The sequence below is a fragment of the Antrostomus carolinensis genome, unplaced genomic scaffold, assembly GCF_000700745.2.
Source record: "Antrostomus carolinensis isolate BGI_N321 unplaced genomic scaffold, ASM70074v2 scaffold41364, whole genome shotgun sequence".
In the NCBI taxonomy this organism is placed as follows: domain Eukaryota; kingdom Metazoa; phylum Chordata; class Aves; order Caprimulgiformes; family Caprimulgidae; genus Antrostomus; species Antrostomus carolinensis.
Genome location: NW_010312131.1, coordinates 4545 through 32256, shown reverse-complemented (window position 1 = coordinate 32256; position 27712 = coordinate 4545). Strand labels below are relative to the sequence as shown.

General features: G+C 39.2%; 1 protein-coding gene across 1 annotated transcript; it reads left to right on the top strand.

Annotated features, from left to right (window-relative positions):
• The first annotated feature begins 87 nt into the window (after positions 1–87).
• On the top strand, positions 88–27712 carry KLF13 (KLF transcription factor 13). The gene is made up of 2 exons (XM_010166941.1): positions 88–619; positions 27420–27712. The coding sequence occupies exons 1-2, from the start codon at positions 88–90 to the stop codon at positions 27710–27712; spliced, it is 825 nt and encodes a 274-aa protein (XP_010165243.1).

The following is a 27712-nucleotide window of genomic DNA, read 5'->3' as shown; positions in this document are numbered from 1 at the left end:
AGAGCAGTGTTGTGGGGTTGGTTTGTTGTGGTTTGTTTTGGCTTTTTTTTTCTTTTCTGTTTGGATTTCTTTTTAAACTTGTGAAAAATGGCAACAGCGGCATATGTGGATCATTTTGCAGCAGAGTGCCTTGTTTCTATGTCCAGTCGTGCAATTATCCATAGTCCCAAAGGGGAGCCTGATCCCCAACCTGATGCAGCGATACCTCCTCCTTCATCAAATGGAGAAGATAAGCGGGAAGTCAGAGAAACCGGGAAAGACAATGGATCATCATTACTTGTGGTAGCTAGCATTTTAGCAGACCTGAACCAGCATGTCCCAAACTCACCCACTCTAAGGATGGAAAAAACAGAGACCTTTGATATCACAGAACAAATACACATTTCTATTGCTCCTAAGGAGTCTGGGGAAGAAAGTGTGTCTTCGGCTGGAGGAAGAGCAGCCACACCTACTAGCCTGGCTGCCGTAACTGAGCCAAGCCCTAGACAAAAGAACAAACGCACGAGAAGCTGGACTGACCCTGGATCACCCCAGAAAAAGCACAAATGCCACTACGTGGGGTGTGAAAAAGTTTATGGCAAATCTTCCCATCTTAAAGCTCATCTAAGGACCCACACAGGTTAGTCACAATCCAGCCAGAGATTTATTTGTTATAGCTTGGTAATTAATGTTGAAAAAAACAAAACCGAACAAACTTGTATTTGGCCTCCATTACGGTTTCGCCTCTCAGAACTCAGGCTCAGGAAAACCAAACAACAACAACAAAAAAACCCCCTCTGGGAATAAACCCTTACTGGGCATAGGTTCAAAGCTAATGTCACCCTTTTTTATTACTTAATGTCACAGGGAATGGCGTGTGGGTTGTCTGCGTGGATTGTACCAAGCTGTAATTTTTAGCTACCAGCCTTCTTGTTTGGTGCATCTTCTTCCCTTTCCAGCGCTTCTTACCCTCCCCCATCTACTTTTTCCTACCCCATGCACCTTTCACCTTTATCACTTCCCAGGCAAGCACCAATACTCTCCATATTTTAAAATTAAATGTTCTAGAGGCACCTGAATGACTGTGTGTCTGTTTCTTTCTTTAGCAGACACTTCTGTGAAAGCTAGAGTAGGCAGGAAGGCAGTTGAGAGGCTGAACATGAGTCACAAGGAGACGTTTATCGTAAGTGTAGAGAGAGGGGGACACGAGCAGTCTCAAAAAAGCTTTTGGCAGCTGGGTAAAACCAATTTCAAAACAAAAAACATTTGAATGTACACACTAACTTGTTCTGATCAGTGTTCAGTGTTTACCTCTTGGTGAAGATTTATCTGACCGCTTTTTTGTTACTATTGTAATTTATGAGATCCATAGAAAAAGTGGAAGTCTTGCAAGCACTGTGAAAGTTACACACTGAAAATATTAGGAGGGCCATCTTGAAACCGGCCCCATGACTTGCCAGACCTCACGCCTCTGCCTGGTGCTGGGGAACGGGATGGCTTCCAGTCAGACAGGGAGCACAAAAAAAATGAGACTGATCTCTGCTGAAGGCAGTGGTTATAGTGCATATGGTGAGGCACCACACTGACTAGAGCAGGCTTGTGCAAAGCTGTTCCACTGAGTAATTTCAGACAACAAAGTTTACCAAGATCTATGGCCAGTTCACTTATAAAGAGCATTAAGAAAAAGATCCTCAGAACTAAACATGACTTAATGACTTTTGAACAGTTTTAGCTCAGAGGTGGCAGCCTTCACCACACTAGCCATACCTCTTCAGAGTGCCTTCAGCTGTTCCTGCTGCCTTCCTGAAATAAAGCAAGAGCCCTTCTAAATTGAGGGTATGTTTTGCTCTCCGTGGGAGAGAAGAAAGCCCTATCAAGTTTGAGCATATGGATGGACAATTCCCTGTGCTGCACAGGCGAAGGAACAGTGTGTTCCTGGCATCTCAGGCAGCCTTCCCTGCTTCGCACTGTGTAACTGCTGTTTGCCTCCTTGGGAGTTTGCAGAAAAGGTGCTTCCACTCAGCTTGCAGGGAATTCTCTCCATTAATTTTCAGTTATTTTGCTTTCTTATTTCTGGCATTTGCCATTGTTCCAAAAGTGAAAGATAAATTTAGCAATGTTTCTGGGCTCCCAAACCAACTAGAGACCAAGGAGGGGAACTCCTGTCCCTGATAAAGAGAGGCGGGCTGGGTATGCCAGCCCTGCGGGGAGAGGAGCGGGAGGGCAAGGCCGGTGGGGAGTGTCTCTCCGGGCTGCCGGCTGAGCCGAGTCATTCGGGGACGCTGGCTTGCCTCCAAGTTCTCTGGTTTGGTTGTTTGGCTTTTTTTTTTTTTTTTAACTCTTCATTTCTTGTATTTTTTCCAAGTCTGTAGGGCTTCATTGGTTATTGCTGTAGCTAATGGCACTGAGAGAAGAGAGCGTGTGCGTGTCCGTGAGAGCTAGAGGAAAAGCAAGGAAGGGACCGGTTTTGCCCTGGGAGTGGCAGGACCCTGGGGGACTAGAGCTTCTTTGTTTTCTTGCGACTCCAGTGTCTGTGTGGGAAGCTTTAAACAAAGCTGCCAAGTTTCCCTCCTCACTGCCAACAGGTCTGTCTCTGGATTGAGTTTTGAACAGGCTTAAATGCCTCTTACTCCTTGCAGAATGGTTTCTAATGTGTTTGAATTTTTTTCTTTCCTTAAAAGAAAGTGTGACAGCCTTGAAGAAAGTTTATATGACAGTAGGAATTAAGCTAATAGAACAAGTGATTACTTCCAGGACTGGCAAATATTTGTTTTTACAAAACACATAATGGGTTTTACTGATTTAGAACAACGGGTTTGGGTCTCTTCTGCTTTCCAGTGGTGCTGAACTAGTTAAGTAACATGTACACATCAGTCTGCCCATCTGTCAAATGGATAGGGTGATGGCTATCCACTTCACCAAGCAGTGGTGAAAGTACTCCCAAGTACACATGTCAGGTGCTGTAAACAGCTACCCCAGTAACTCCCAAATCTGTTTCCTAAGAAACAATAAAAAAGTTCTGCTATGGAGTGGAGCTCCTTCCATGTGCTGTATGACTAGATGAGCTGCTATTCAAGGGTGAACTGAAGGCTAAGAACAGTACTGCAGGCTAGAAGATACTGATGATAGTGCTAGAGATATTTGAATAGTGTAGTTTATGACCTGCTTTAGAAACTCGCTTGTCTTTGTCTGCTACTGTGCTGAGAAACTAAAGGCTTTGCTCTTCATGCTTAGAAGAAGGATAGGAAGGATCGTTGAACTTATGGTGTGGCAGAGAGATACAGGGCCTTCCAAGTGCTTTTGGGTCAAATCCAGCCCACGTTGGTAGGGACTGAAAGCTGCTACTGTTTTACAGTTGTTTGGTGCCCCATGTGAAATCCTTCCAATAGTTATAGCCAGATTGCAGTGCTCAAATGTCCAAAGCAAAAACCATAGTGCAGAGGAAGCTAATTATTCTATTTAAAGCAGAAGAAACAAGATGGTGCAGCCAAGGAAACAGCATCTGCCTTTTGTCCTTAGGCCCTTGCTCTGAGTACAGTGTCTTAGAATGAAGTCCTCTATTAGAACATAATGTGCAAAAGCAATCCATAGTTTGTTGTGTTTGTACACTAGCGGTTAAGCTTTCTCAGCCTTATGAATGCTTCAGCTTTATTAAATCGACAAACCCTTGAACCAGGCAGAAAACATTAGTCACCAAAATTTTTGCTGTTCTCTCCACCAGCTTTCAAACCCTTCCCCCTCCTCCTAGGTTTCTTTTCATGTTTATGTTTTCCAACCTACTCTCTCACTGGATGTCCTGGAGTTCAACATGATCCTCAGCCACAAAGCCCTTGAAGTTTTAATGTTTACCAGAAGGTTATATTTAGTGTCAGTGGGTAGATGTCAAGTCCAAATTCTTTTCCACTGAGGTTCCCGTGGACCTCAGAAACTGTGTTGTGATCCACAGATGGAGCACCCCATTTGTCCCAAGCTATACTGATCCCATTGATACAAAAATTTCACTGGCATACTAGTTTTAAACATCCTCTCCACTCCTGAGAAAATTCCTAAACAGAAAGGACTTTCAGAAAAATCAGATAAACCATTTACATGACAAAGTTCTCCTTCCTCTAAGCACGCTTTCAGCACAGGGTCACTAGGAAGGTCGGGAAATTCTCTGGAGTCACTGGAAACCAGTTTGTCTCTTTTGAGGCACCAGTAGGAAGAGAGAGACAGTACAGAGCTTAATAGCCATCTATAGTCTACAACCTCATAAAGTGTTGTCCAGGACCACTATGTTGTGAGGGGTTGTAGAAAGCCCCAGCTTATTGCATTATTCTGTGTATTTATATGTAGAGAAAAACTGACTGGATCTTGGGCAGGGATCACAAGAATCCTATGTATTGCAGCCCTCCCCCACCCCCCCCAATCACTGTGACCTCTCAAGGTTTTAGCCATCTTCATTAGCATGCCATCATGAACACATAGGAAGCACAAAATGAACCTTCATTTAATTCCACTGAAATGTCCTTTTAAACTTCTTAGTTCTACTCACTAAGCAGTACATCATAACACAGAAACAGCTTTTCAATCATCTGCAACTCCTTTCTTACTTCCTCTAAGAAAGTTTCAACATATTAAAAAATGAGTGAGTTTGAAAACATAAACTAACTTAATTTACAGCCCTGCCTAACTCTTCACCCTAACATGCAGTTCCAAAGAATAAAGTTATTATTTACAAGTATAGACCCTAAGCCTGGAACGAACAGTCTGTGTTCATCAAAGATAACAAATAAGCAGTATATATGCTATAAGTCTCTTAATGTTAAAATATTTGAAATGAGCATGGTGCATAAATTTCTTAAAAGAGTAAGCAGGTGTCAAAACTAATATTTTTCAAAAGGAGTTCAAGTCAGGAAGAAAGGCAGAACTACTCCTACTCACTCCTTTCACCTTACTGGTTCAGGATTGAATAATGGAATTCAGTTAATTCAGCTGCAAAAGAGTTAGGGTTAAATTGGTTGCATGGAGAATCCAGCTGGCTGACGACAACAGTGTTTACCACACACTTCAGTATTATTAGCTGCTAGAGAGAACTAAATCTGCTGATTGTTCTACAGGTTTTTCTGCAAAAGGCTTCCCTGCTCTTCCCTTCCCTTTCTTTCCCACTCCAGACTTTATGGATATCTTAATCATGCAGAAGTCACAGAAATAAAGCTTCTGATAACAATTAACAGAGTTTAGGTATTGTAGCTAGAAAGCCCTTAAAGTAAAGCTGTACTTATCATTGTCATAACTGTGATTGAGAGCAGATCTACTACGAAAAATACTCTGTCTTATTTTTCTCTCTTCACCGTTGTCTTTGAAACAGGTATAATCAGCATAGCTAAATATTCTCTGTCCATAATTTTCCCCCACTTTTACTCTGCTTGCTTTTGCTGAGTGAGGAGGGGAGAGGAAGATGACAATCTGTTTAAAAGACAAACGAGCATTGCTTTGAATCTGAGGGGACACACATGGTTGTGTTGTGTTGCACTGAAATACACTCAATAAACCAGGAAAAAAAAAAAGTACAGAAAGAAAATGAATCTGTTTGTGACTTCCACAATTCTTTGGAGATCACATTTTGCTGAGACCAAGACAGTTACTGAGTAAAGTCTAGCTCAGGCAGTGAGTTACCAACCTGTGCAACCTATGATCATACTGTAGTCGAGCAGAGGATAATTATCAAAAAATATCCCAACTACAGTATGGCTGTTCCAGTCAACATCATTCACAGAATACAGTGTTCAGGGACTGCCTTTTCTACAGGGTGAAAACTTTGGGTATCTAGTAGAAAATCAGAAACTTCATAGAATTCTCTTTCCACAAACCATCTTCCTTTTAGCATGGAGGTGGTACTTGGATCCAGTGTAATGAGACTGGAGGTTAATTAACTGGAGTTAATACTGGAGGTGGTGAGGAAGGATCACCTTCCATTTGTTTTCCTCATCCTAGACACCAGTAGCAGCACTTTCCTTCTCAGTAGCAAGATCAGGCAGTCTGGAGTAAACCAGCAAACAATCTTTTCAGTGAATAGACAATTGCAATTGATAGCCGTGTTTGAATTAGAAAGTAATCACAGCCTTATGGAAAAAGTGTTCTGAATTATCTGTAGAAGATTCTTCTGCAGTAGCACATAGTTCTCTGCAGGACACTAGAAAGTCCTTGTATGTGACATGAGTTGTGCATAAACAATTTTTTTGCTAAACTGGAGTTCTTCGTGAAACAAACTCACAAATGGATTTCGTCTGAAAAGAAGGCCCCTTTAACCATTTAAAATACAACTGTTGTATTGTGTTATTGTCTGGCTGAACATAGTTATGGCACGTCCAAGAGCAGAAACCTGGAATTTGTTTATATTGGACATGTGGTTTCTAGTTCTGTTTTGTAAGTAAAGCATGTTCCAACTTCCCCTCTGCCCCCGTCCAATCTTGGATCAGCTGTTTGGAAGTCAGTGCTGACAGAGACTAAATAATACTCTGCTGTTCAAATACAGGACAACCTTTGAAGGGTCCTTTCTGTAGAATTTCTATAGGTATACTATTTTCCTTTGTTATCCACTTGGGCTTTTATTAGGTAGAGTCGCATGGGCAGTGAGGTCATTATCTTGCTGTGTTCAGTTTAACAATAGCTAGACAATGTGGGTTATTTAAGTGCAGGCTCTGAAGTCAGACACACACATATCCTGTATTTTTCAGGTCTTGCAGATTCAGCAGATCTTACAGCAACTCCACTTAATATAAAAGAAAAGTTTTTAAAAGTTCAGAGTGTAGTTACTGTTAGAAAGAGGACCTCAGAAGCTTTTTTGCAGCCCTAACATAAGAAGCATTTTCTAACTAGGAACTTGGCACAAGTCAAATGGTATTAAAGTGAGCGTATCCTGAAATGACCTCTACTGCAAGGAAAAGATTTCCTGTAATCAGTTACAGTGCTTTAAGTGCTCTCAGGAATTATAGGCAAAATATTTGTGACTGGGTATCTGTTGACATTGCAGTTAATAGATCAATAAGCTATCTTAGATTTATTGCATGCTATATTTCCGCTACACTGCTCTCTATTATTCGGTTATGCAGGTTTTGAGAGTTTTTGGAACAGAGGCACTTGAAGAACTTGCATGAGAGCATCGTGTTGCTGCTACATGTTTTGCAGCTTTTCCTCTTTGGTCCTGCAGCCAGCTAGAGCATCCCTGGACAGCAGATACACAAGCAGAATGGGCATGCTTGTTATGTAGCCTTTACTGCCTTCAACAGTAGCTTTTAAAACTGGTCAAGGAGAGAGGCTGAAATACTAACCACTTCGTTCCAGAGTAAGACCAGCTGAGGTACAGCAGGCAAAAAGGATGTATTGAGCTTTTTAAACTAAACAGCTGTCAGTCTTTCCACTAGAGGAACTTACAATGGAGCCAGCTGAGAAGGGATAGAACATGATAGCCTAGTCCATCTTCAGATGTTCCCTGCAAAATTTTGCTGAAATGGTGAGCTGTTTGTTAATAGATCAGAGAAATACTTGTTTAGCAATTGGGGGGTAAATAAATGAAATTACATTGGTACAAATTTACATACCAGACTGGGGCTTTATGGATTCTTGCAAAACCTCACAGTGCATATGGGGCTTTCCTGCATTTTTAATCTGGTAGTTTAGGATCCTGCTATAACAAATATGAACAGGGATGCTGCTAAAATCTCACTGAATCACATACTAATTCATGTTATATATTGTAGGGGCTTACTGAATTTAAATTTGCAATTTATTTTTTTTTAAATGCCAGCAGAAGAACTGCAGACTAGAATAATACGATTGGATTGGCAGTTTTTGATTGTTCTGGTGACTGATATATTTTTCAAGACTAATGTGAATTGTACGCAGCTTTCTTGTGCATGCATGTGAAGCTCTAATAGAGCACTAAAAGCCCCTCTAAGTCAATGGAAATTTCCATTTGGTGTATATATGTCCATACAAGCAGTGCCAATAGAATGTTGGCAGATGGCTAGTCTTATTGTATAATAAATCCAGGGTGTACTTGCAAAGTCTGTTTTTTAAATTCTCAGAACACGGCCAAAACAAAACTTAATTTCTTAGATACCCCAAAGGATTACATCTCTGCCAGGATGCTCATTGATACATTTTTTCCCCTTTGTGCAGAGATATACATACAGTATTTGCACCTTCCATTTCCTCTAACTTTCATCATTCTTGGAAACAACTGAATTCTTCTCACTAACATTTTAGAAATATTCTTTCTCAGATTGACAACATGTACAGCAAATTCCATCTTAAATAGAAATGTTTGAGCAAAATGATGAGCAACCAGAGAAGCAAATGCTTTGGAATTTATAGATGCCCCTACACAGTATTATTAGCATAAATACACCTATAAGAAATGGATTTAAAAGCTCATTTTTCAACAATTGTCTGAAAAGATGTGGAATTTGTTCATGGGAGAAAGTAATTCTATACCATGGGTTTAGTAGATGCTACAGTGTGGATTTAATAGAATAGTTTTATTTCAAGCTATGTGATATGAGACGTAAGACTATATCTATATAATCAGCCACCCCAATCTTAAAAAAAACCAAAAAAAACCCAAGCAAAAAGCAAACTGTCACTGTCCCTACTAAGGAAACATGTATGTATATTTAAGCATAGAATTTCATGTTTCTTTTGGAAAGAAACCACTTCCTCTCCCCACTACCTGCACATTTAGTAAGTATTGCATTGATAATATACATAAAAATGTTTTTCACACAGTTAAAGATCACTTATGGTGAACCCTAACTGAATCTGTCCCTTCTTCATGTGCTGGTGAGGCTTTGAAGGGGGAATAGGGCTGTTGCTGTAGATTAACTCATCATTGCTCAAATAGTGGGACATGCTGCCTGGAGGGAGGATTCTTGCCCTCCACACTATCTCCAGCTTTTCCCTGGTCTGCAGAATAGCTGATACTGTTGAAAAGATAAGTTTTCAAATGGCAGACAGGTATGATAGCTGCCAGAGTTTGTAGAGGGCCTGAAACAGTAACTTTAAGAGGACAGATATCTCAGTTCATAACAGTGAGTTTTAACAGATGCATCTGAAGCTATTTTAGAACTTTAGCATCTGTCTGTGGTATTCAGACCCATTACTTTCTAGTCAGTTTAATCTATGGTATAGAACCCACATTATCTGCAAACTCTTAAAGCCAGATAATAACTGAAGAGAATTGTGATATTTACACCATAAAAATCTGTTTGAAACTGTTAAAATAAAAGGAAACTGTACACAGATATTGCAACTCTTCTGTAATCCTGGTATGACAATTTATGAAAGTAGAAACCTGCAGAAACACAGATACATGGCTGGGAGCATAGATGAATGTTGTGGGAACACAAAACTATTCACGATTCATTCTGCTATGGTTATATTCCACAGATTTCTTAACATCTTATCGGCAAGTGAATTCAGATATCACACAAGATGGGGGTAATTTTCTGTGCCGAAAGACTCTTTCACCATTTTTCTATGTTCTCCTTCCAGCTTGAGTGAGTTTTGTTGTGTTGGCATCTCCTTTCAGTCTGAGACAGTATCATTAATGGCACCATCTCACTGACCAGATCAGACATGATTTAAGCCAGCATCTGTTGGAGCTTGGAGTTTAAATGTAGCAGTCTAACTTCTGGGGAGCTATTTTAATTAACAAATCTCATTGGTAGCTTTCAGAGGATGTGGTGGTTGGGCAGGTTACAATGGCATCTTTGCTGTGCTCACTGAAGTGAGCAAATACTGTACAATGTGCTGGCACAAATGTTTTACCATGAACCTTGTCCCAGACTTCTACAACTGGAAAATGCACAGATGAAATGTGTTCAGGAACATAACTGTCAGATACTTTATACTGTCTAAGGTGATAAATTATGAAGCTCTCATTATCTAATGCAGAGACAAAGCTGTAATGAGAAACAGCTTTTAAACACTGCTTGACAAAGTACAAGTGTTCAGCACCAGCATCTTCTAAGTGAAGTTTCAAGGAGTCCCCAAAGGGGTGTTGGTTTTTTTAAAAAAAAATAAAAAAAGAAGTGAACATTGTCATTCTGTTTCTTACTCTAGCTTCAGTCTATGGAGTTGTCCAGTGTTTCTGGTAAGCAGTGTGAACTAAGCAAACATATCTTTTCTCTCCAAGTCTAAATGTCCACCTGACTCATACCACAAGATCCTAGATGGTGAAGGGCATTTCCTTTTTAGAGACCTTTTTTGCTGACATTGCTTACTGGTGAAAAGCTATGTAGAATTCCCAAGTTTCCTCTACATTTCTGCATGTGTTTGTTTTTTTTTTTTTTTTTTTTTTTTTTTGAGCAGTGTTGCCTCTGGAGAAAACAGTATAACTGACCTTATCAAACCAAAATAATCTCTGTAATGATACACTATTTTAAACCTACAGCTTTGACTTGGTATTTTCTTACTGATCTTATCAATGCTTATAAATATCTGAAGGGCAGGTGTCAAGAGGATGGGGCCAGACTCTTTTCAGTGTGCCTAGCAACAGGACAGGGGGCAGTGGGCACAAACTGGAACACAGGAAGCTCCATGTGAAGATGAGGAAAAACGTCTTTACTTTGAGGGTAACAGAGCACTGGAACAGGCTGCCCAGAGAGGTTGTAGAGTTGCCTTCTCTGGAGATATTCAAAAGCCATCTGGATGTGATCCTGTGCAGTCTGCTCTAGGTGAACCTGCTTTGGCAGGGGGGTTGGACTAGATCATCTCCAGAGGTCCCTCCCAACCCCTGCCATTCTGTGATGCTGTGATTTTCTCTTCCCTGTTATTTAAAATGAAAGTGTTTAATAGGCTGCTGTTAATTCCTTCAAGTTTTAGGGCCCTTTAACATAAAAAAAGTCATAGTTCAGCTCTTTCATTATACTTGATAGGATAATAATAAGGATTTGAGTACTTTTCCCCTGTCAAACACCAAACTTCTCAGTGAAAGAATCCTTCTCTTATTTTGAGTGGTGTTCTTATAGACTGTTTACAGGAATATAATTCAATTTTTGTATGCAATAGACAACTCTCTTTTGAATGTACAAATCACTACATTTTTTTTTGGTCACTAAGGCAAAAATTACTGAAATTTATTTTTTTTGTCATTAAGAATCTAATAGGTTACAAGAAAGGTCTAAGAGAATGCTATCTGGCTGGTGCTTTGCTTTTGTAATGAATTCTTGGGAAAGCAGCTACTTTCTGAGGTATATCATCAATACCCTGCTTTGTGCTGCTAAGATTAGCACTTGTGGGCGAGTTACAGACTAATTATTTTGGAAAAGCATATGACATCTGAGCTGATCTTCTGTGCATTGTTTGCTCAAAGCTTCTTTCCATGAGCCAACTCTGGTCTTGGACACCTCCAAGTTACACTTTACATTTCTGTATTATACATGTACACTGTAAACTGGATATGACCACTGCTTTTTGAAAGAGACTCAAACTCATTTGGTATGTTTTTCTGGTGTTAGCATGATAATTGCTTTCTTAGATGTTTAGATTAATTTATTGCAGAAAGGCAAGGAACTGATGTGATTGATACAGTTTTGATACTTTTTCTTCTTTGAATCCTTTGGAGGAACTGAGCTCCACTCTCATTTGCAAAGAAATCCAAGTTACCACATAACTGTTTTCTCAACTAAGTAGTTGCAAAGAGGCTGTAGCATTCTCATGGGTGCTCTGCAAATTCTGTGGTATTCCCTTTATGAAGAGGTGATTGTGCTAGCACACTTTTAATTTGAATACATTTGTTGCAGTTTCAAGTAAGAACAACTGTAACTTCCACTGCTCCCAAGACACCTTTGGGTCTTTTAATATATATTTAAAAAAAAAATATATATATAAGCGGTCCTAAGTTCCTAGGTCAAGCTTGTGTTTGACTCTTCTGATTATAAAACACAGTTGCAGCTCCTTACCATCTGTAAAGAACTCCACTGATGGCAGTAGTCAGTGAATAACCAACTCTAATCCTTCCTGCTTCTGTGTTACTTTCTGTGTGGACTTGCCTTGTGTCCAGTTCCTTCTCCCATATATTAAGACATGCGAACATGCCCTAGCTGCCTCACCCAGAGTGGTGAATTTATTCTCTTAACAGCATTTACAGCCTTGAGTAATAGAACAAAGGTGATTTACAAATGTGCATCTATGAGCATACAGACAGCATTGTGTATACAGATTAACAGTGCTGAGGTTAGTTATGTATCTTCTGCAAAAAAATGGTAAACACATTCCTGTTTATGTGCAGTGTAATGATATCTAATTTTTCCTAAGACTAAGATTGACTTTTATTTGTCCATTATTCACAAAGAGGAACAATCCTAAACTTAAGCTGTATAAACTTTTATTTTCAAAAGAAAGTAGAAACAAGTTTCAAATAATTGGCTGAAATTCAAAGTACTTTGTGCACCACATCTTTTGTAGGACTGATAAACTGTCCTGTTTGGCACCGTCAGGCTGCAACAGCAACAGTCAGATCATCTCAATCCCCCAAAGCTAAGTCAGGATACAACACAACTCATGAAGTTGCAACTCCTGTTTTCTTTGGTTTTATTTACAGTCAGTCTGTTGTAACAGAACTTCCTGATTACTCAATTTTATGAACTTTGCAGCTCTGCATACTGAATCCCAGCCCAAGACCCCTCATGGCTGCCAGAGTTGTGCTCATAGGGACCTAGGAATATGGACAGAAGGTCAGGTTCAAATAATTTTGTAGTTCCCAGATTTAGGGCTAGATTGACCAAGAGTCCAAAAGGAAATTAGAACAGCTAGGAATTTCTATGATCTTTTTCAAAGTAAAAATTATGTCCTCTGCATAGGGTTTTGGAGCTAGCCTGCAGACTTACATAGCAGGGATCCTCTGGAATTTCACAGAAATTCACAGGCATTTCCTATTATATTTCACAGAACTTTCCATCACAAGAAGCTTTTCCTGAAAAATCTTTGGCCACAGTAAAATCCTGTATTGACATGTATGACCTGTACATACCAGGATCTCTGCTGGTGTACAGGTGAAGAGACTTTTCAAGTGCTTATAGAGACAACAGTGGCTGCTAGGTCGCCCTTCTAGCATGATTCATAGGTAGAAACCACATTCTGTAGCGAGACATAATGTTTTAACACTAGACTGTTCTGTAAAGGCAAGCAATGAAGACATGGGCACAGTATGCAAGGGAAAACAGAGTTATAGTTGATAAAGAGGCCATGCTTCTGTATATGTATAGTTTGGTAAATTTTAAAACAGTAAAGATGTTCCTTGCAATACTGCTTTGAAAAAGCAAAGCATTGAAAGTAGTATTTCCTTTTGAAAATGGAATGCAGTTGATTTCTGTATGTGACTATATGATGAAATAGTCACTTCAAAAGTAGAGTGATGTTTTCAAAGTTACATATACCAAGATGCCCTCAACAAAGCTGTCTTTAAAATCTGTCCATGTTCTACTTAAAATCTTAGCTTTTCAGTTATGTTTCACATCCAGTCATACTCAGATAATTGGCTCTTGACTTGTACTCCTCCACAACCACATATTTCATTCATTCATTTCCAGCACTCACCATGGCCTCTCTCCTACGCCATGACCCCACACGTCAGATGCAGCTGGTGAGGCTAGTCTCCCTAGTAACCCTGCAACCAGCTGTCCTGCAAAATGATCATAAACACAGAGAGATTGCAGGAGCTGAGCTGCACCTAGGCTGTGATATACTGTGGGTGTTAATGCTCAGCGAAACGGTGCTCTAGCAGTGATGCTCCTCTATTGCAGTCTAATAAAACAGCCTGTCACGTGATGTGCCCTCCGTGTGACTTCTTGATGCCTGAAGTCTTGCAGGCTTTGGAGAAGTTGCTCACCAAGTCTATCTAAGGAGGAATGCTAAGGGAATCTCATTGCAACATCTCATTAATAACCATTTATTTCTGTTTTGTATAGAATATGGCCAAGGTGGTAACACATGCTTTCAGAAACAGCTTCAGACATTGGATAGGAGCCTGATTTTTCAGAGAACTGGGTGTACATCCCCACAGGTTCACTCTAGTGATTAAAACATTAAGACAGCCAAAATTAAAAGACAACCTAATCAGTGGTAATTGTTGAAAACCTTCTTTTATTTATTTTCTGCTTATATTTGAGAATGAGGCCTAGACGTGTGTGTATTTACACACATTTGTGGTTTTAAAGAATTAATACATAGAAAAGACTGAAAAACAAGCTGAAACTAGAAAGGATCAGATAAATGGTGCTCTTTTTTATTTTCATAGAGGTTGAAACCATATTTCATGTGGTTGAAGGAAGGGGCTAGATGGGGAGATGCAAAATAAACAGGAAAGCATTGTCAGAATAGAACATCTAAATGAGACTTGCAAGAGTTGAATGTTGAACTGCAAATATTGTCTTTTCTAAAAAGCTGACCTGCTTTAAAAGTGAGCACATTAGAATATGAGTACAACTGTTATGATAGAATCACATTCCTGTATTAAATAACAAAAACCTGAATCCTGGCTTAAACAGGAAGCGTGGCTTTACAATCTGAGCAGAAGATTTTCTGAAGTATATGTAATGGGTTTATGCATGCCTTGAATGGGAGCTGCCTGGTATCAAGCAACAGGCTTACTGTTTGATTATCAGTCCATAAAACTACTTTCCAGAGCTGCCTGTTCTCTGAAGCTGTTTGCTCCATATGGTCATTGGCTGATGCTGCTCATAAACTACTTCAGCACCACCTTGCTCTCTGGCACAACAATCCATCCAGAATGAGAATAAAAATAAAAGGAAATTCCCACTCACTCCCTCTCACCTCCATATAGTTGCAGTAAGCTCTCAGTATCAGATGTTTCACTCAGCTTTACATCTTTAGCTGTACTTGTAAATGCTGAAGTCACATGTTTCATGCATGCTGTGTTACTGTGAGGCTGTTGATTAAACAGTTCAAAAGTTCACAAAGAGACATTTCACAGTTACAGCCAAAGGCAACTTTGCTAACTTCTGTTTGCTTGGCTTCTAGCAAAATGAAATCTCATCCTGCCCCCAAATCCTGGGAGGTGCTGTGCACATAAAATGTCATAACTTATCCGCAATGTCTGTTCATGCCAAAGTATGTGGACTTCAGTTGGAGGCAGATGACATTCAACATCTTCCAGAATTCAGATAAATAAAGTACAGGTTTCAGTTTGGATGAATAATCCTTTACTCTGTTGTTTTGCATAGCAGGACAACCTTTCATTAATTTGGTAAGCTTTGCTTTTACAAGCACTTTTCTGTTTTTAGTAGAATAGAATAATAAATCATTGATATGTCAACAGAGGAAAGACTGATTCATGGAGTCATATGATTCCTTCTTTGTAGTTATTCACACAAGTGCTGGGTAAAGCTCATGGAACCAAAGTTTCACAGTTCACACCAGATTAATATAATTTGTCATTACCTATTTAATTCTCTCCCACTTAAAACATTTCAATTGTTATACCAGAGATCTGGAACATTACTGTGCAAATTTTTTATGAGAGCCACCACAAAAATTATTTGTGATGTAGACTTTCATTGAAAACAGTCTAAACCACTGCAGAGGTTGTTTCTGTGTTCATCATACAGACAGGGATGGTTTGTGATGTTTTAGTTTGATTTCAAACATTCACCTTCAGGTTCAGGTTTCTAGGTTTGATCTAACTTTTAAGTTCCTACCTTGCACAGTGATCAGAACTTAGACAAATTAAAACTTAAGACCAGCTAAGTAAGCAGTTTTTAGAAGAGCAAGGAATAACCTGTGTCCTACACTGAAGGCTGAGAAAAGATAGATCATCACATTGATCAAAAAAGGAGCACAGTTATGGAGATATATTCACAAGAGAATCTCCAAAGAAGCAGTTAGAATGTTTGAAAGTCACTACATCATTACATTTTTGGTTCCTGCCATTTGACCCATGAGTAGCTACTGGTTAATTCTGCTGAGTGTTTCATTTTTGTGTGTAAAGACCACACCATTGAGAATGAATGGCTTGACAGCTGTCGGCTCTGTTGGAACGTAACTCTAGGTTTCAAGAACAGGTAGCACAGACTGGAAGAAGAGAGGTAAGTGTCCTACAGTGAGCATGTAATCTTTTTTTCCACTGTAAGAGTGGGCTGGAGAAAGACAGGATGCCAAGGAGTGTAATACTCTTCAGAGCTTCCATGGAGCTACTAACAATCAGATGTCTGATCTGGAGCTGTTTTGAGTTTGCAGAGTGGGCTGGGTAACAAGAGTGAGCAATTCTGAGGTAGCACAGGAAAGATCCAGACAGCAGTTTGTAATGGAAACCGTGTGTTTCTGTTGGTACCTTAACTCCACATTCCCTATAGACACATTTGGTTCAGTTGTGTCAGCTATGGGTAAGATTTTTTTCCTCCTGGAGGTGAGAGAATCAAGTCTGGGGAGTTTTCTTTCTTGGCTTCAGTTGCTGTCTGCATAACATTTTTGTTAATCATCTTATTTGCTCTAAGAGAGGATGAGTGGTGCAGCCGAAATAAGCAGCTTGTAGCAGACAGCAAATCAGTGTGCTAGTATGCTAGAAGTAACACAAGACTGCAAATGACTGCAAATGAACAGCATATATCTCAATCAAGGTCCATATTATTACTTTCCTTTTCAACTTTTAACTGGACTAATTTGTTAAAAAAGAGAGTCCCTTGTCACTTTAGGAGGTTTCAATTGGCTTGTCAACATGACAGAAAAAGAAGAACAAAATCCCACATATCTTCATTGAAGTTGGCCTCTGTTATGTTGTAAGAGCCCAGACTTCCCTGACCTGTGCTAAAGACACAAGCTTTGTACGTAAGGAATGAAGAAAGCCCCTTAAACACCAAGTTTTTGGCTCAAGGCAAGACTTCTAAGCTGAAATTCCTTTGCTGGGGTAATGCAATAGGTCAGATTTGCTGATAGGCACTTATATTTTTTGGTTTTGCAACCCCAGGATTCTTTTGAAGTATATTTATTAAAAAGTATAATTGACCAATGGAAAAGGAAAAAAAACCCAAACATCTTTTAGTTTTGTCATTCAGTAATACCCAGATATGTTTAGAGGCTCTATATATGGTGCTTCTTTCATTTATTTTGCATTCACAATAGAGGTTTTAATAATTATCCTCCTTTCTGAGTAGGACAAATTAGAGAAATATAGTAATTAAAGGGCCACTGTAACAGGGCCCAGAGTCCCTTCTTTGCAGAGTCTGATACTTCAGTGTGGTTTGGAAATGACACATAGCTAAGACACATCTTCCTCTCCCCAGAATTCATCACTTCATCATTTCAGCATAACACAATTTAATTATCTTGCATTTAAATGCAAAGTCAAAGGGTCAGCAATTGATCTCCATTCTTGGAAAAAGCCACAGGAGAGACACAATCAAGTGGAAATTGCTGCTCTTTTAAAGTTAGTGGCATTTCAGCTGTTTTACTGAGCTCTAGTCTAGGATTTAATGCCTCAGAGATAAGGAGACCCAGTAAGAGTTTTAGGTTTACTGAACAGAAATTACATACAGCAATTGCAGATGCTTAATTTTGACAGAACCTCCAACATGTAGTTTGCATTATTTTAGAACATAAGCTCTCTGACACTGAGGCTGTTACCTTTTGTTTTTCAAGAGTTAGACCTGTCATTCGTACTCAGTAAAACAGCATTGTTGACTTATAGACTCCAGCACTAGAGGGAAAAAATGCTGCTTTTATAATAGGATCTAGCAAAAGTCCATGTAAACAAAGGCATTGCATTTAATGGAAACATGATCAATAGAAGTTATTCCTGTGGGGCAGACAGGGTTCATTCTAGTCTGCGTACTCACCTAGACATAGAAGTTGTCCCTCCTAGGCAGGATAAGTTTCTGAGCTCCTGGGTATCTTAATGGCTCAGATAGTCCTCTTCTTAGATAGGAAGTCTCGGTTTTGGTTGTGCATCACAACTTTTGGGAAAGAGAGTGAAATGGTGAATGTTAAGCTTTAGAGTTAAGATAGAATCAACAAAAGAGCAGTATTAGTTAACAATGACACATCATATCACATTCAAAGGCATCACCTCTGTCTTACTGTTAGAAATAACTTACAAAGTAGAGAAAGGAAAGAATCAGGTATGATGCATTAAATACTTTCACAGAATCTCAGCAGTATATGTATAAAAATACTATGGAGAGCTGTTTCGCTAAATTTCAGTGCTTTAGATACCAACAAGAATATTGTTTCTTTACCTTCTTGTCATGGCTACTAGCAGTTTTATGATGGGAAGCTGAGGAGGACAGCAAAGACAAAGACATCTTCATCTCCCTTCACTAAATGAACTCCCTTCATTTTGCTAATACTTGCAGATAGCCTGTGCCCTTGGTTGGAAGAAAGATGAGGAATCTCTAAGCAATAGGAGTGTTTTACAAATTACACGTATCTCTGTTCTCTCACTTTCACTTTTGCAGCCTTTAGTTTCAGAGTTGTTTTCCTGCTGGCTTTTGTATTCCGCTGGATTCTATTGATGCATCGATTGAGTTGTCAGATGCACACATTCTTACCTAAGTAGTGCACATATGATTAGGTTAAATAATTACTCAGAAAGTTATAAAAGCACCTTTGGTTCAATGCTTTATTCAGTTAACTCAACCTCTTTGCTAAAGTAGTTTTAAATACTTCTGTTACTTCTAACAGAGAGAATGTATTTAAAAGAACTGTATCTATTTATCTAGATCCCATCATAAAAAGAAGGAATCTCGAAGGCTAAACTCACTTTAGCAACTTTTAATCTAAGAAAAAGAAAAAGCAAAGTTTTTCAAGATAAAAACTCTTTAACATATTTAACACACACAAATGTAACTGCATTTACGCAGTCCCAGTTTTGATGTAGTCTGTATAATTGACTTCAGAACTTCACAAGCCCCTGGCCTAGTGCAATTAATTTTTTGTAGTTTCAAAAGAGGAAGAAACATACAGGATAGGGAGGGGTTATATAAGGAAAGAAGAGATAAAGCATGAACTCTTCAGAAAGCAGGATGTGAGAAATTGCAGAAGAGAAAGCCTAATATTATCGATGAGAAGTGTTATGTATCTTGGTACAAGGGTGCAGTGAAACAAGTAGCATTAGACCCTCAGTGCTCAGGTCTACAGGCACAGATGTGAATTTCAAGCTGTGGAATTCCTGAAGGGTTTTTTATGACTTTTTTATGGTTTTCAATCAATGGGAAAGAATTTACTTTCTCAACTGCCCAGCAGGATCAGCTAATTTTTGGAGTACTCTCTAGCAGAGAGAGAGAGACAGACACTACAACGTAAACATAGCTAGAGAGAAGAAAACCAAATACAATTCACTGTGTTTCCATGTAACTGTAACACTCTATAGCAGTCCACAGAAGATCATAAAAATATATGTTTGGAAAACATGCTTGGTCTTTCTGGCATGGATTTTGGGTTGATTGGTTCTTTGTCACGCCAGTAGTGCATCTTTGTAGTTTTTGAAAGGAGAACAGACACAGTGTTGTGAAGGGCTGCATCACTTGCCAACCATTTTCAAAATGACTTAGGATAACAACTGTGCAAGGAAACCGAAGCAGCTTAGCATAACACTGGAGAATAAGTTTCTTGTACTTAAGATGCTGTAGGGAATCACCTAAGACTCCTTGGGCCACACTGCAATGCTAGAGTGCATATCCTCAGTCATGTTCTCAGCACAGATCTAAAAATCTATTCCAAGATTTCTCTGTGAAAGGGAGGAGAGACTTTCCTGGTCCTTACGCTTGGCTGGTGAGCCTACCCTTGTTGGCTGTCTTTGAAAATCCCGTGTGCTTATAAACACTCGGAGTCCCGTGGAAGTTGAAAACATAAATGAAATTGTTCCCTTTGAAGATCAGATTTCCAGTTAGTCAGCTAATAAAAATGTCAGGCATTTAATCTTCATGGAGGGAAAAGCTGCCAAGAAATGTTAATGAAGAATATTAATAACCTTGCATTTCTTTATTAGCGAGAACTATAGAAACTATATTTTTGTCGAATGGTTGTTCACTGACAAGTAGTCTCTTATGAAGAACAGAACTATATGTCAGTTAAACTCAGCAAATAGTTTAGGCTGCTTTTTTTTTTTTTTTCATTTCAGAAAAGATGTGATGGTGTGTTTCATTGATTAATTTCAGATTAACATAGTAATTGTGTTGAAAATTGTCCCCAAAGCTAAAGGAATTAAAATAGTGTTACAAAAACCCACCCCAAATATAGTAAAACATTTTGGTCAACCAAGAATAAAATTACTATGAGCTTCTTGCTTTGCTGAATTTTTCTGCAGTCCAAAGTTTTTTCAGTTTTTCAGTTGCGCATAAAGTAATTTATCTGCATAGCTCTAGCCTTTATTTCACTCATTCAAAACCTTAGCAAAGGATGTAGCAATACTTATTTTTATTAAATTTATGGCCATTTAATTTTAAAGACAGTTTGCTTTAAGATTTATTTTCCAGATCCTGGAACATAACTTTCAGCTACTTAATAGTTGGTTGTGTGAAGTGGTCAGGGAATAGGTTTTAGCTGGGAGTGGAACACGGAGCTTAGTGTACTGAACACACAGTGATGCACTTCATCAGAGATAAAGTGAGAACTAAACAAGAGTTAATATGGTAGGCAGAAAATGACTTTGTAAAGATAACAGGTTCAAATTTCAGATTCTTAATTCATTATGAAAAAATGCAGGATAAAAAACATGGGTATTTTAAAAGCACTAAGCTATAGAAATTCACACAGACAGAGCAGTTCAGGTTGGGCATCCTACTTTGAAAAGGTATTCAGTAAAGCCATGGTATGCCTATTTTAGACAACAGAAAGATTATGCGATGGAGTGTCTTTGGGGGGGGAGGGGCACCTTAAAAGGCTAGAATGATTCTGCCTTGACAAAGGAGAAGGAAATGTGGCTGGTAAAAATACAGTAAAGTAGCTAAAATTATTATATACTGAGATTTAAGACCTAGGTGGCATTATTGAACAAGTTCAAAATAAAGGCTTAGAATATAACTGATAGAACATAATCTAAATAAATAAATAAATAAATAAATAAATAAATGATTGTTTCCATTATGGTGAAAGTGAGTGGTAATATTTTTAAGAAGGACCAGATAGTTATTTTGGTTTTTTTGGGTGGACCTGACTGTGGTTAAGGCTAGGGGAAGAATTTTGCACTAACATTTCTTCAGCATTGTAACCATTCTCCTTATAGAATCTGAACATGTGTTCATCATTTGCTATTTGAGTCGTTCTAGTTAGCTGTGGTTATACAGGTAAGTCACATGGTGTCTTCTATGCTCCCAGATGGAGCAATACAAACAATTCCAGAGCAAACGGTAACATACATTCACTTAAAATGTGAACTTGCTGCTTGGAAATTCCCCTTTCAGTAAATATTCATATATGTCTAAATAACTGAATTAAAATGTTAAGAAAATAAACCAAAGATTTAAATAATGGGTATTACGGTGGCTGGTGCAGCTCCTGCCCAGTAGTAGTTTCCTGTGCACACAGGAAACACAAGATCCAATAATTTATCAATTTAATGACTGGATTTTTTAAGATTAAAATAAAGATGCCCACACTTTAAAGTGAGGTTGTACTTGATGCCTGCGTCCGTGCCTGCTGGAAATCTGAGAACTCCAGTTCCTAAAAAAAGGTCACATCACAGATAATGGAAATAGCAGGAACATGCATGCTTCTGTCAGCAGGTACTAATGCAACCTAGCTCCTTGTTGCTGTGTGTCCTCGGGGCTTGGAGGAGCGTTATGTCCCAACGTCTAATAATGAGTGAACTGTGACTGATGCTTTTCTTGGATTTGGGCATTCATACCATACTCCCATATTGGGTTCCTGGTGTCTAGTGACAGTCAAATTCACCCTGTAACTTTTAACTGAGAACATTACTAAAACTCCCTCATTTTCCTGGAACTATTCAAGCTTAATATTGCTGAATTTGCTACCTCTGTTAGATATGGTTGAAGGCAGCCGAGACATTCAAAAGCTGTTGGGACAGACACACAAAAATGATTGCATTTAGCTTGTTTGGTTATGAAATGTCACCCCCAAAATCATTAATTTAAAACTAACTGGTTTCAGTTTATAGGAATTTGGAATTAAGAAGCTTTGGAATTTTTTGATCTTGATAAAATACTTGATAAAGAAACCACCATTTGTCTAAAATGAAAGCTATGCATTTTTCTCTCTTTTGTGCTCAGAAGGTTAAGGGTTTGTTTTTTGGCCATACAAAAGGGCTTGTTTATAAACAAGAGAATAACAGAAATTTAAATATTTGTAAATACATATCACTGCTATTAAAGGATGACCTTTTATCTTTTTTTTTAAAATAGCAGCCAGTCTCAAGAAACATAGTCTGCTTAGCTGAATGTTTTTTCCCAGGACAGCATTTCCTCTCTTGGAGGAAGGCTGCTTCAGTCACATCTCTTAACTGTCTGCCCCTCATCCTCCCCGCCCAGCCTGCTGATCTGTTTCCAAATATACCCTTAATTATGTATATGAAAATGGAGAAATATAAGAATAGCACACAGTGGCATGTTCAGGTTTCTAGTCTGTTTTCATCAGCATACCACGCTGTTCTGCAGAGCAGCAGAACAGATTAAAAATCACAGAATTTTTTTTTCTGGCTTACTGCTTCGGGTTTTGCAGGCACTCATGGAATTCCCAGGACACAAATTTCTTTGTTACTCCATGGCCTCGGCATATGCTGGAAGATGCTAACGTAATGTGCAGAACTACAACATGAGCTAAATTGAAAAAAAAAAAAAAAAAAAAAAAAAGTCCCCAGTACGTGGTTTGACTTGTAATACTCCAGTCTGTAGGGCAGCAGGTATCACATTTCAAACTGTTCAGATACAATTGCCTAATCTTCACATTGTAATTCTGGAAACGAGTGGTATCACAGATGTCTCAACCTTTTTTGGCATTTCAGTCATTAGTGGGTTATTTTTAAAGCATGCTCAGGCCTACACCATACTTAGTATCATTTTTAATTGCTATTCAAATGCTGGATATTGTATAGATGAATTGGTGAAACAGGAAGAAGATTACTCCAGGGTCTGTATGGGGGTGTCACTGTATAAGAAATGAGTCCTTAAAACTGCACATGGATTGGGGTAAAGTCAAGAGTGCACTAAAAGTATGGTACAAATCAAGATCAGTAGGCATCAGATCTGGTTCCACTGTCTTTGTAGTTTTTGTTTCCTGTAACTACATATAGTTGCCTCAATATATATAAAGATTGACAAATATAGAATAATACAAAAGACCTTTATATAATATCGTAAGAACAGGCTAGCTCTACTTCCAAACGCCTTCCAGCAAGACAGAGAGAGGTGCATTTTTTTACTACTGTTTCTATAGCCCATGCAACTCTATGGTTCCTTTGGTGGTCTGCTCTGGCAGACAATATAAGCAGCATGAGTAGCTAGGTCTTTACCACTGAAACGCATTCAGAAGTCAGTGCAGCTGCAGACCTCATGGACTTTTACTCAGTGAGCACTGCAAGTTTCCTAATACAGCTTTACACACATTTTTTTCTTTGGACTGGGTGGAGTTCAGAAAGCAGCCAAAAACGTTGTGTAATTTTCTGTTAAGATCAGTTGAATTTTAATCTTGAACGTGATGTTTTTCCATCATCATGTGTAACTCTAAAGACAAGTTATGTGATGTCATGTGGAGCTAGAAAAGTTACAATTTAGTGGGATTTGGAACATGGAAATCCAAACCTATTTAAAATTGTAAAAAACAACAACAACAACAAAATACTCCTTATCTTTTAAAGGCATCTCTTGCCTGCCTTGCTGAAGAGTTAAGAAGCCTGACCTGCTGGTAATCCTCATAATGCATAGAAATACTGCCGCTGCCAGGGCATAGCATTAAGACTCAGAATATACACTTTCACATGCTTGACATGTTTCCTGCTGTATTTAAGGTATTTGATAACATTTCCACATTAATTTATAGGATCAAATTCTGCAGGTATTGTATAAAGGTAAAATTCTGACTTCAGCATTGCCTAAAGATGGAGCTCAAAATCTTTATTGTGTTGTGTACAGCCACTTTCATGGTGAAAGCTCTTTGTTGAGTACAACATGTCCATGCTTATGCAAGAAAGTTATACTGTGGCTGCATGTGCCCTAATGAGATTAGGCAATCAATTCATATGATCTCTCATTCTGTTGATTGCTTTACTACTGGTAAAAGGACATTAATATAACTTACCTGCCCAGGAAACCACATCCCTTCTGTTTGAGAGACGAGACTGATGACAGACTGTGAATTTCCACATGTGGTTTTGGAGCAGCAGCTAGGTCTTGTCTTAATTAATGCCTCGCAGCAACTTTGTTCCAGACTGTGTACTAATTTTTTATGAACAATAATGACTCTCATATCTTCACACAAGGTATCCAGCATTTCCTCACAATACAATTTTTCTTTGAGAAGGTACTGCTAAACCTCAACAAAGCTGGAGAGCACTCTAGAGAACTTACTACCACTGCTAGAGTGATGTGAACTGTCAGAGAGTGCATGGAGGGGAAAACCACTTGGCCAAGAAACTTAAAGGCAACTACCAAGAAGATACCAAATCAAGCCTAGAGAGGACTGAGAGGAAAAAATAGTTCTTAGGAAGGAGGAGAATGGGAAACAGTAAAGAAATAGTGGAAGAAGGGCCACACTTTCTTTGGCTTAGCACCCAAATCATCACCACCATCATCAACATCAAATCAGGCAAGTGAGTAGGAACCTGAATGTCCTTGTCCAGATGTGATGTGTAGTGAGGAGAGGGGGAGATAAGTAGTGCAATACCTTCATCACTTGATTGTTAGTGGTGGATAACACAGATCATACACAATCCAGCTCCAGAACCTCTTCTCTCATTAGAAACTAAACTGTCATGCCTACTGCTGGTTACCAAATGCTAGGCATAGAGAGGAGCAGCTGATACCATGCTAACTAATCATCAGAAAAGGTACCATTTTCTTGTGCTTCAAGCTGTTGTCAACAGCAGAAGCAAAACATTGCACGTTAACTCTTGCCTTCCTTGTCTGAAAGGAGTAATTTCATGGGGCAGTCCTTCTAGTGAAGAACATTTGCTGACACCATTTGTAATTAAAACAAACACAGAGAAAATTAACTTGGGCAAAAGAAAAATCCAAAGGCCATTACCTTACCAAAAAGAGATGCCATAGCTCGGGGTGAGACACTTTGATTCTGCAGGTCAGATCCAGCTGTCAGACCATGTCTCAGTGCCCTTCTTCCCAAGGGTCCCAAAGTCCTCAAAGAAGTTTATCTGTTGTATGACCAAAACATAGGGAGAAGACTAGTGAATCTGGTGACACAAGAGGGATGATTGGCATGTCCCACCACAGGTAGGAGCATATCTAACAACAGATGACTGGATACCTGACAAACACAGCCAAAATATAGTTGTTTCCCCTTTGTTCCACATTTCTGTCAGCAGGCTGAGAGATGAGTCCGTGACAGTTTACAGAAGGCTGAAGAGGACATTGAATGGATTTGCATGGGGTTTTTTAAGCGACAAAACTATATCCATTAAACCACTTGGTGGTGTTTTTATTCTTAAAAACATTTGTGGGGCCCTAAGTTTTGTAGGCTTTAGGTCAGGGGCAGCCAACTGAAAGCAGTCCTGTTTGTCTTCACTGCCTTTTGCAGATCGCTTAGGAGGTGGTGGTCATTGTTCTCCATATTAAAATCTCCTTTGTGTACAGATACAACCATTGTATTATGCATTGTAGTTGTAGGTGTAACTAATGAAATCCACAAAATGAGAACAATTGCTCTAATGAGCCTTGGTCTTTCTCCTAAATAATCAAGGAAAGATCAGGGACACTTGCTTTCTCCATGTTCTTGAACAAAATCCTATTTTAAAAAAGAACTGCCTGTATGTTCATTGAGACACTATTTGAGGTTTGGCTGAGGTAACTTGGAGGCTTCATAAACAGAGGGGAAAAGAACCTACATCTCTTTTTCTGAGCAGGAGCCTCCTAAGTAGATCCTGGAGATAAATGTTATGTCAAAATCCATGAATTTAGAACAGTTTATTGGCTGCTTAGAGTGAAGGCTGGCTGGGGTCAATTTTGCTATGAGATAATTTTAATTAAAATGTATTGAATTTCTCCATGAGGCTAATTTATTTACTTCCTATTTAAGTGCAGTATGGGGAGAACTTTTATTTCTTACTTTGGCACAGAATTTTTATAGCTCTCTGGGCCTCTTGAACTGGCTATTCAGCATTAAGCTTAGTGCAAGTAGGAAGTAATACAAATTACAACTACAAAACTACTACTAAGTCCTTGTATTCACAAAAGAATAAGATGATCTAGATTAATAACAAATAAAGAATATGTGTTGTTCAGACTCTGTGACAGTAAAACCCAAACTGATATACAGCAGTAGTAGACAGCACACTCCATGTGTTGATGTTTTCATTTTTTACAAATGGAGAAAATAAGGATAGAAACAAACAGTACGAGTTGCCCAAGGCTATGCAGCACATCAGTGATGAAGCTGGGAATATATTCCAGATACCTGTCTACCTACCAATGCTACTTCTGTCTGCGACCTGTGCTCACCTCCAGTGCTTGAGCTTCTCAAGGCTGCACATCTACCACAGTGGCCAAGTGCAGACCTCCAGCACAGCCATGCAATGGTATGGGCATCTGGCCCTGTGAGAGATGTTTCCCATGTCTGAGATCTGTTGAGAAATGCAGCAGATCACCAGACTGCTATTTCTTTGAGCTCACCAGTCCTACCAGGTCATGGTTTTTAGGTTAACTATTGATAAGAAGGCTGTTGCCTTCAATGTGGCACGTTTACCTAGTTGAAACACAGTGCTCCTTGCCTCACTTTTAAATGAGACCTAAGGCAGTGAACAAGAGAAACTAGTAGAGAAATACCGCGCAGGTATGACTGTGGAGAATATAAGGCAAGAGCCTGACATCCAGTGCCTCATAATTGCCATTTTGCATTTTCACCATAATTGTTTTTAAATAGCTGAAGAGAGACTTCATCACACCTTCTGAACTTCAACCTTGAGTCAGACAGACATAGGGACAACTTGGACAAATAAGGGAATATTCTATAGAGCTCAGTACAGATGCTGTCAAAGTCCAGAAATAAAGAGCAGACTTCAAGAGATATGAAATGTGACATCCAAGCATCCCTGAAGATCCAGTTATCAAATAAGGTATCACTAGTTTGATTTACAGTACTTTTAAATCGGTTGGAATACCACAGTGGCCTCCTCTCTGGGAGAGAGTAACTCTTTCTCCATCCAGTTAGTGCCACGTGGCATCTGCCTTGCTCCCAACCTTTTTATTCTAACTTTTGTGTACAAAAAACCATGGAAGACATTGCTGTCCCTTCTAATCATGCCACGTTTGCTTCCACAGGTGAACGGCCTTTTGAATGCAACTGGCAAGGATGCAACAAGAAGTTTGCTCGTTCTGATGAGCTGGCCCGGCATTACCGCACTCACACTGGAGAAAAGAAGTTCAGCTGTCCTCTCTGTGAGAAACGCTTCATGCGCAGCGACCACCTGACAAAGCATGCCCGTCGACATGCCAATTTCCACCCAAGCATGCTCAAGAGGCGAAGTGGAAGCAGCTCAAGAACAGGGTCTGTCAGTGACTACAGCCGCTCAGATGCCTCAAGTCCAACGATTAGCCCCGCCAGTTCCCCGTAG

Coding starts and splice junctions, on each gene's coding strand:
- KLF13 (XM_010166941.1), top strand. CDS start 88: ATGGCAACAGCGGCATATGTGGATCATTTTGCAGCAGAGTGCCTTGTT. Junction 620..27,419: donor TCATCTAAGGACCCACACAG/GTTAGTCACAAT, acceptor TTGCTTCCACAG/GTGAACGGCCTTTTGAATGC.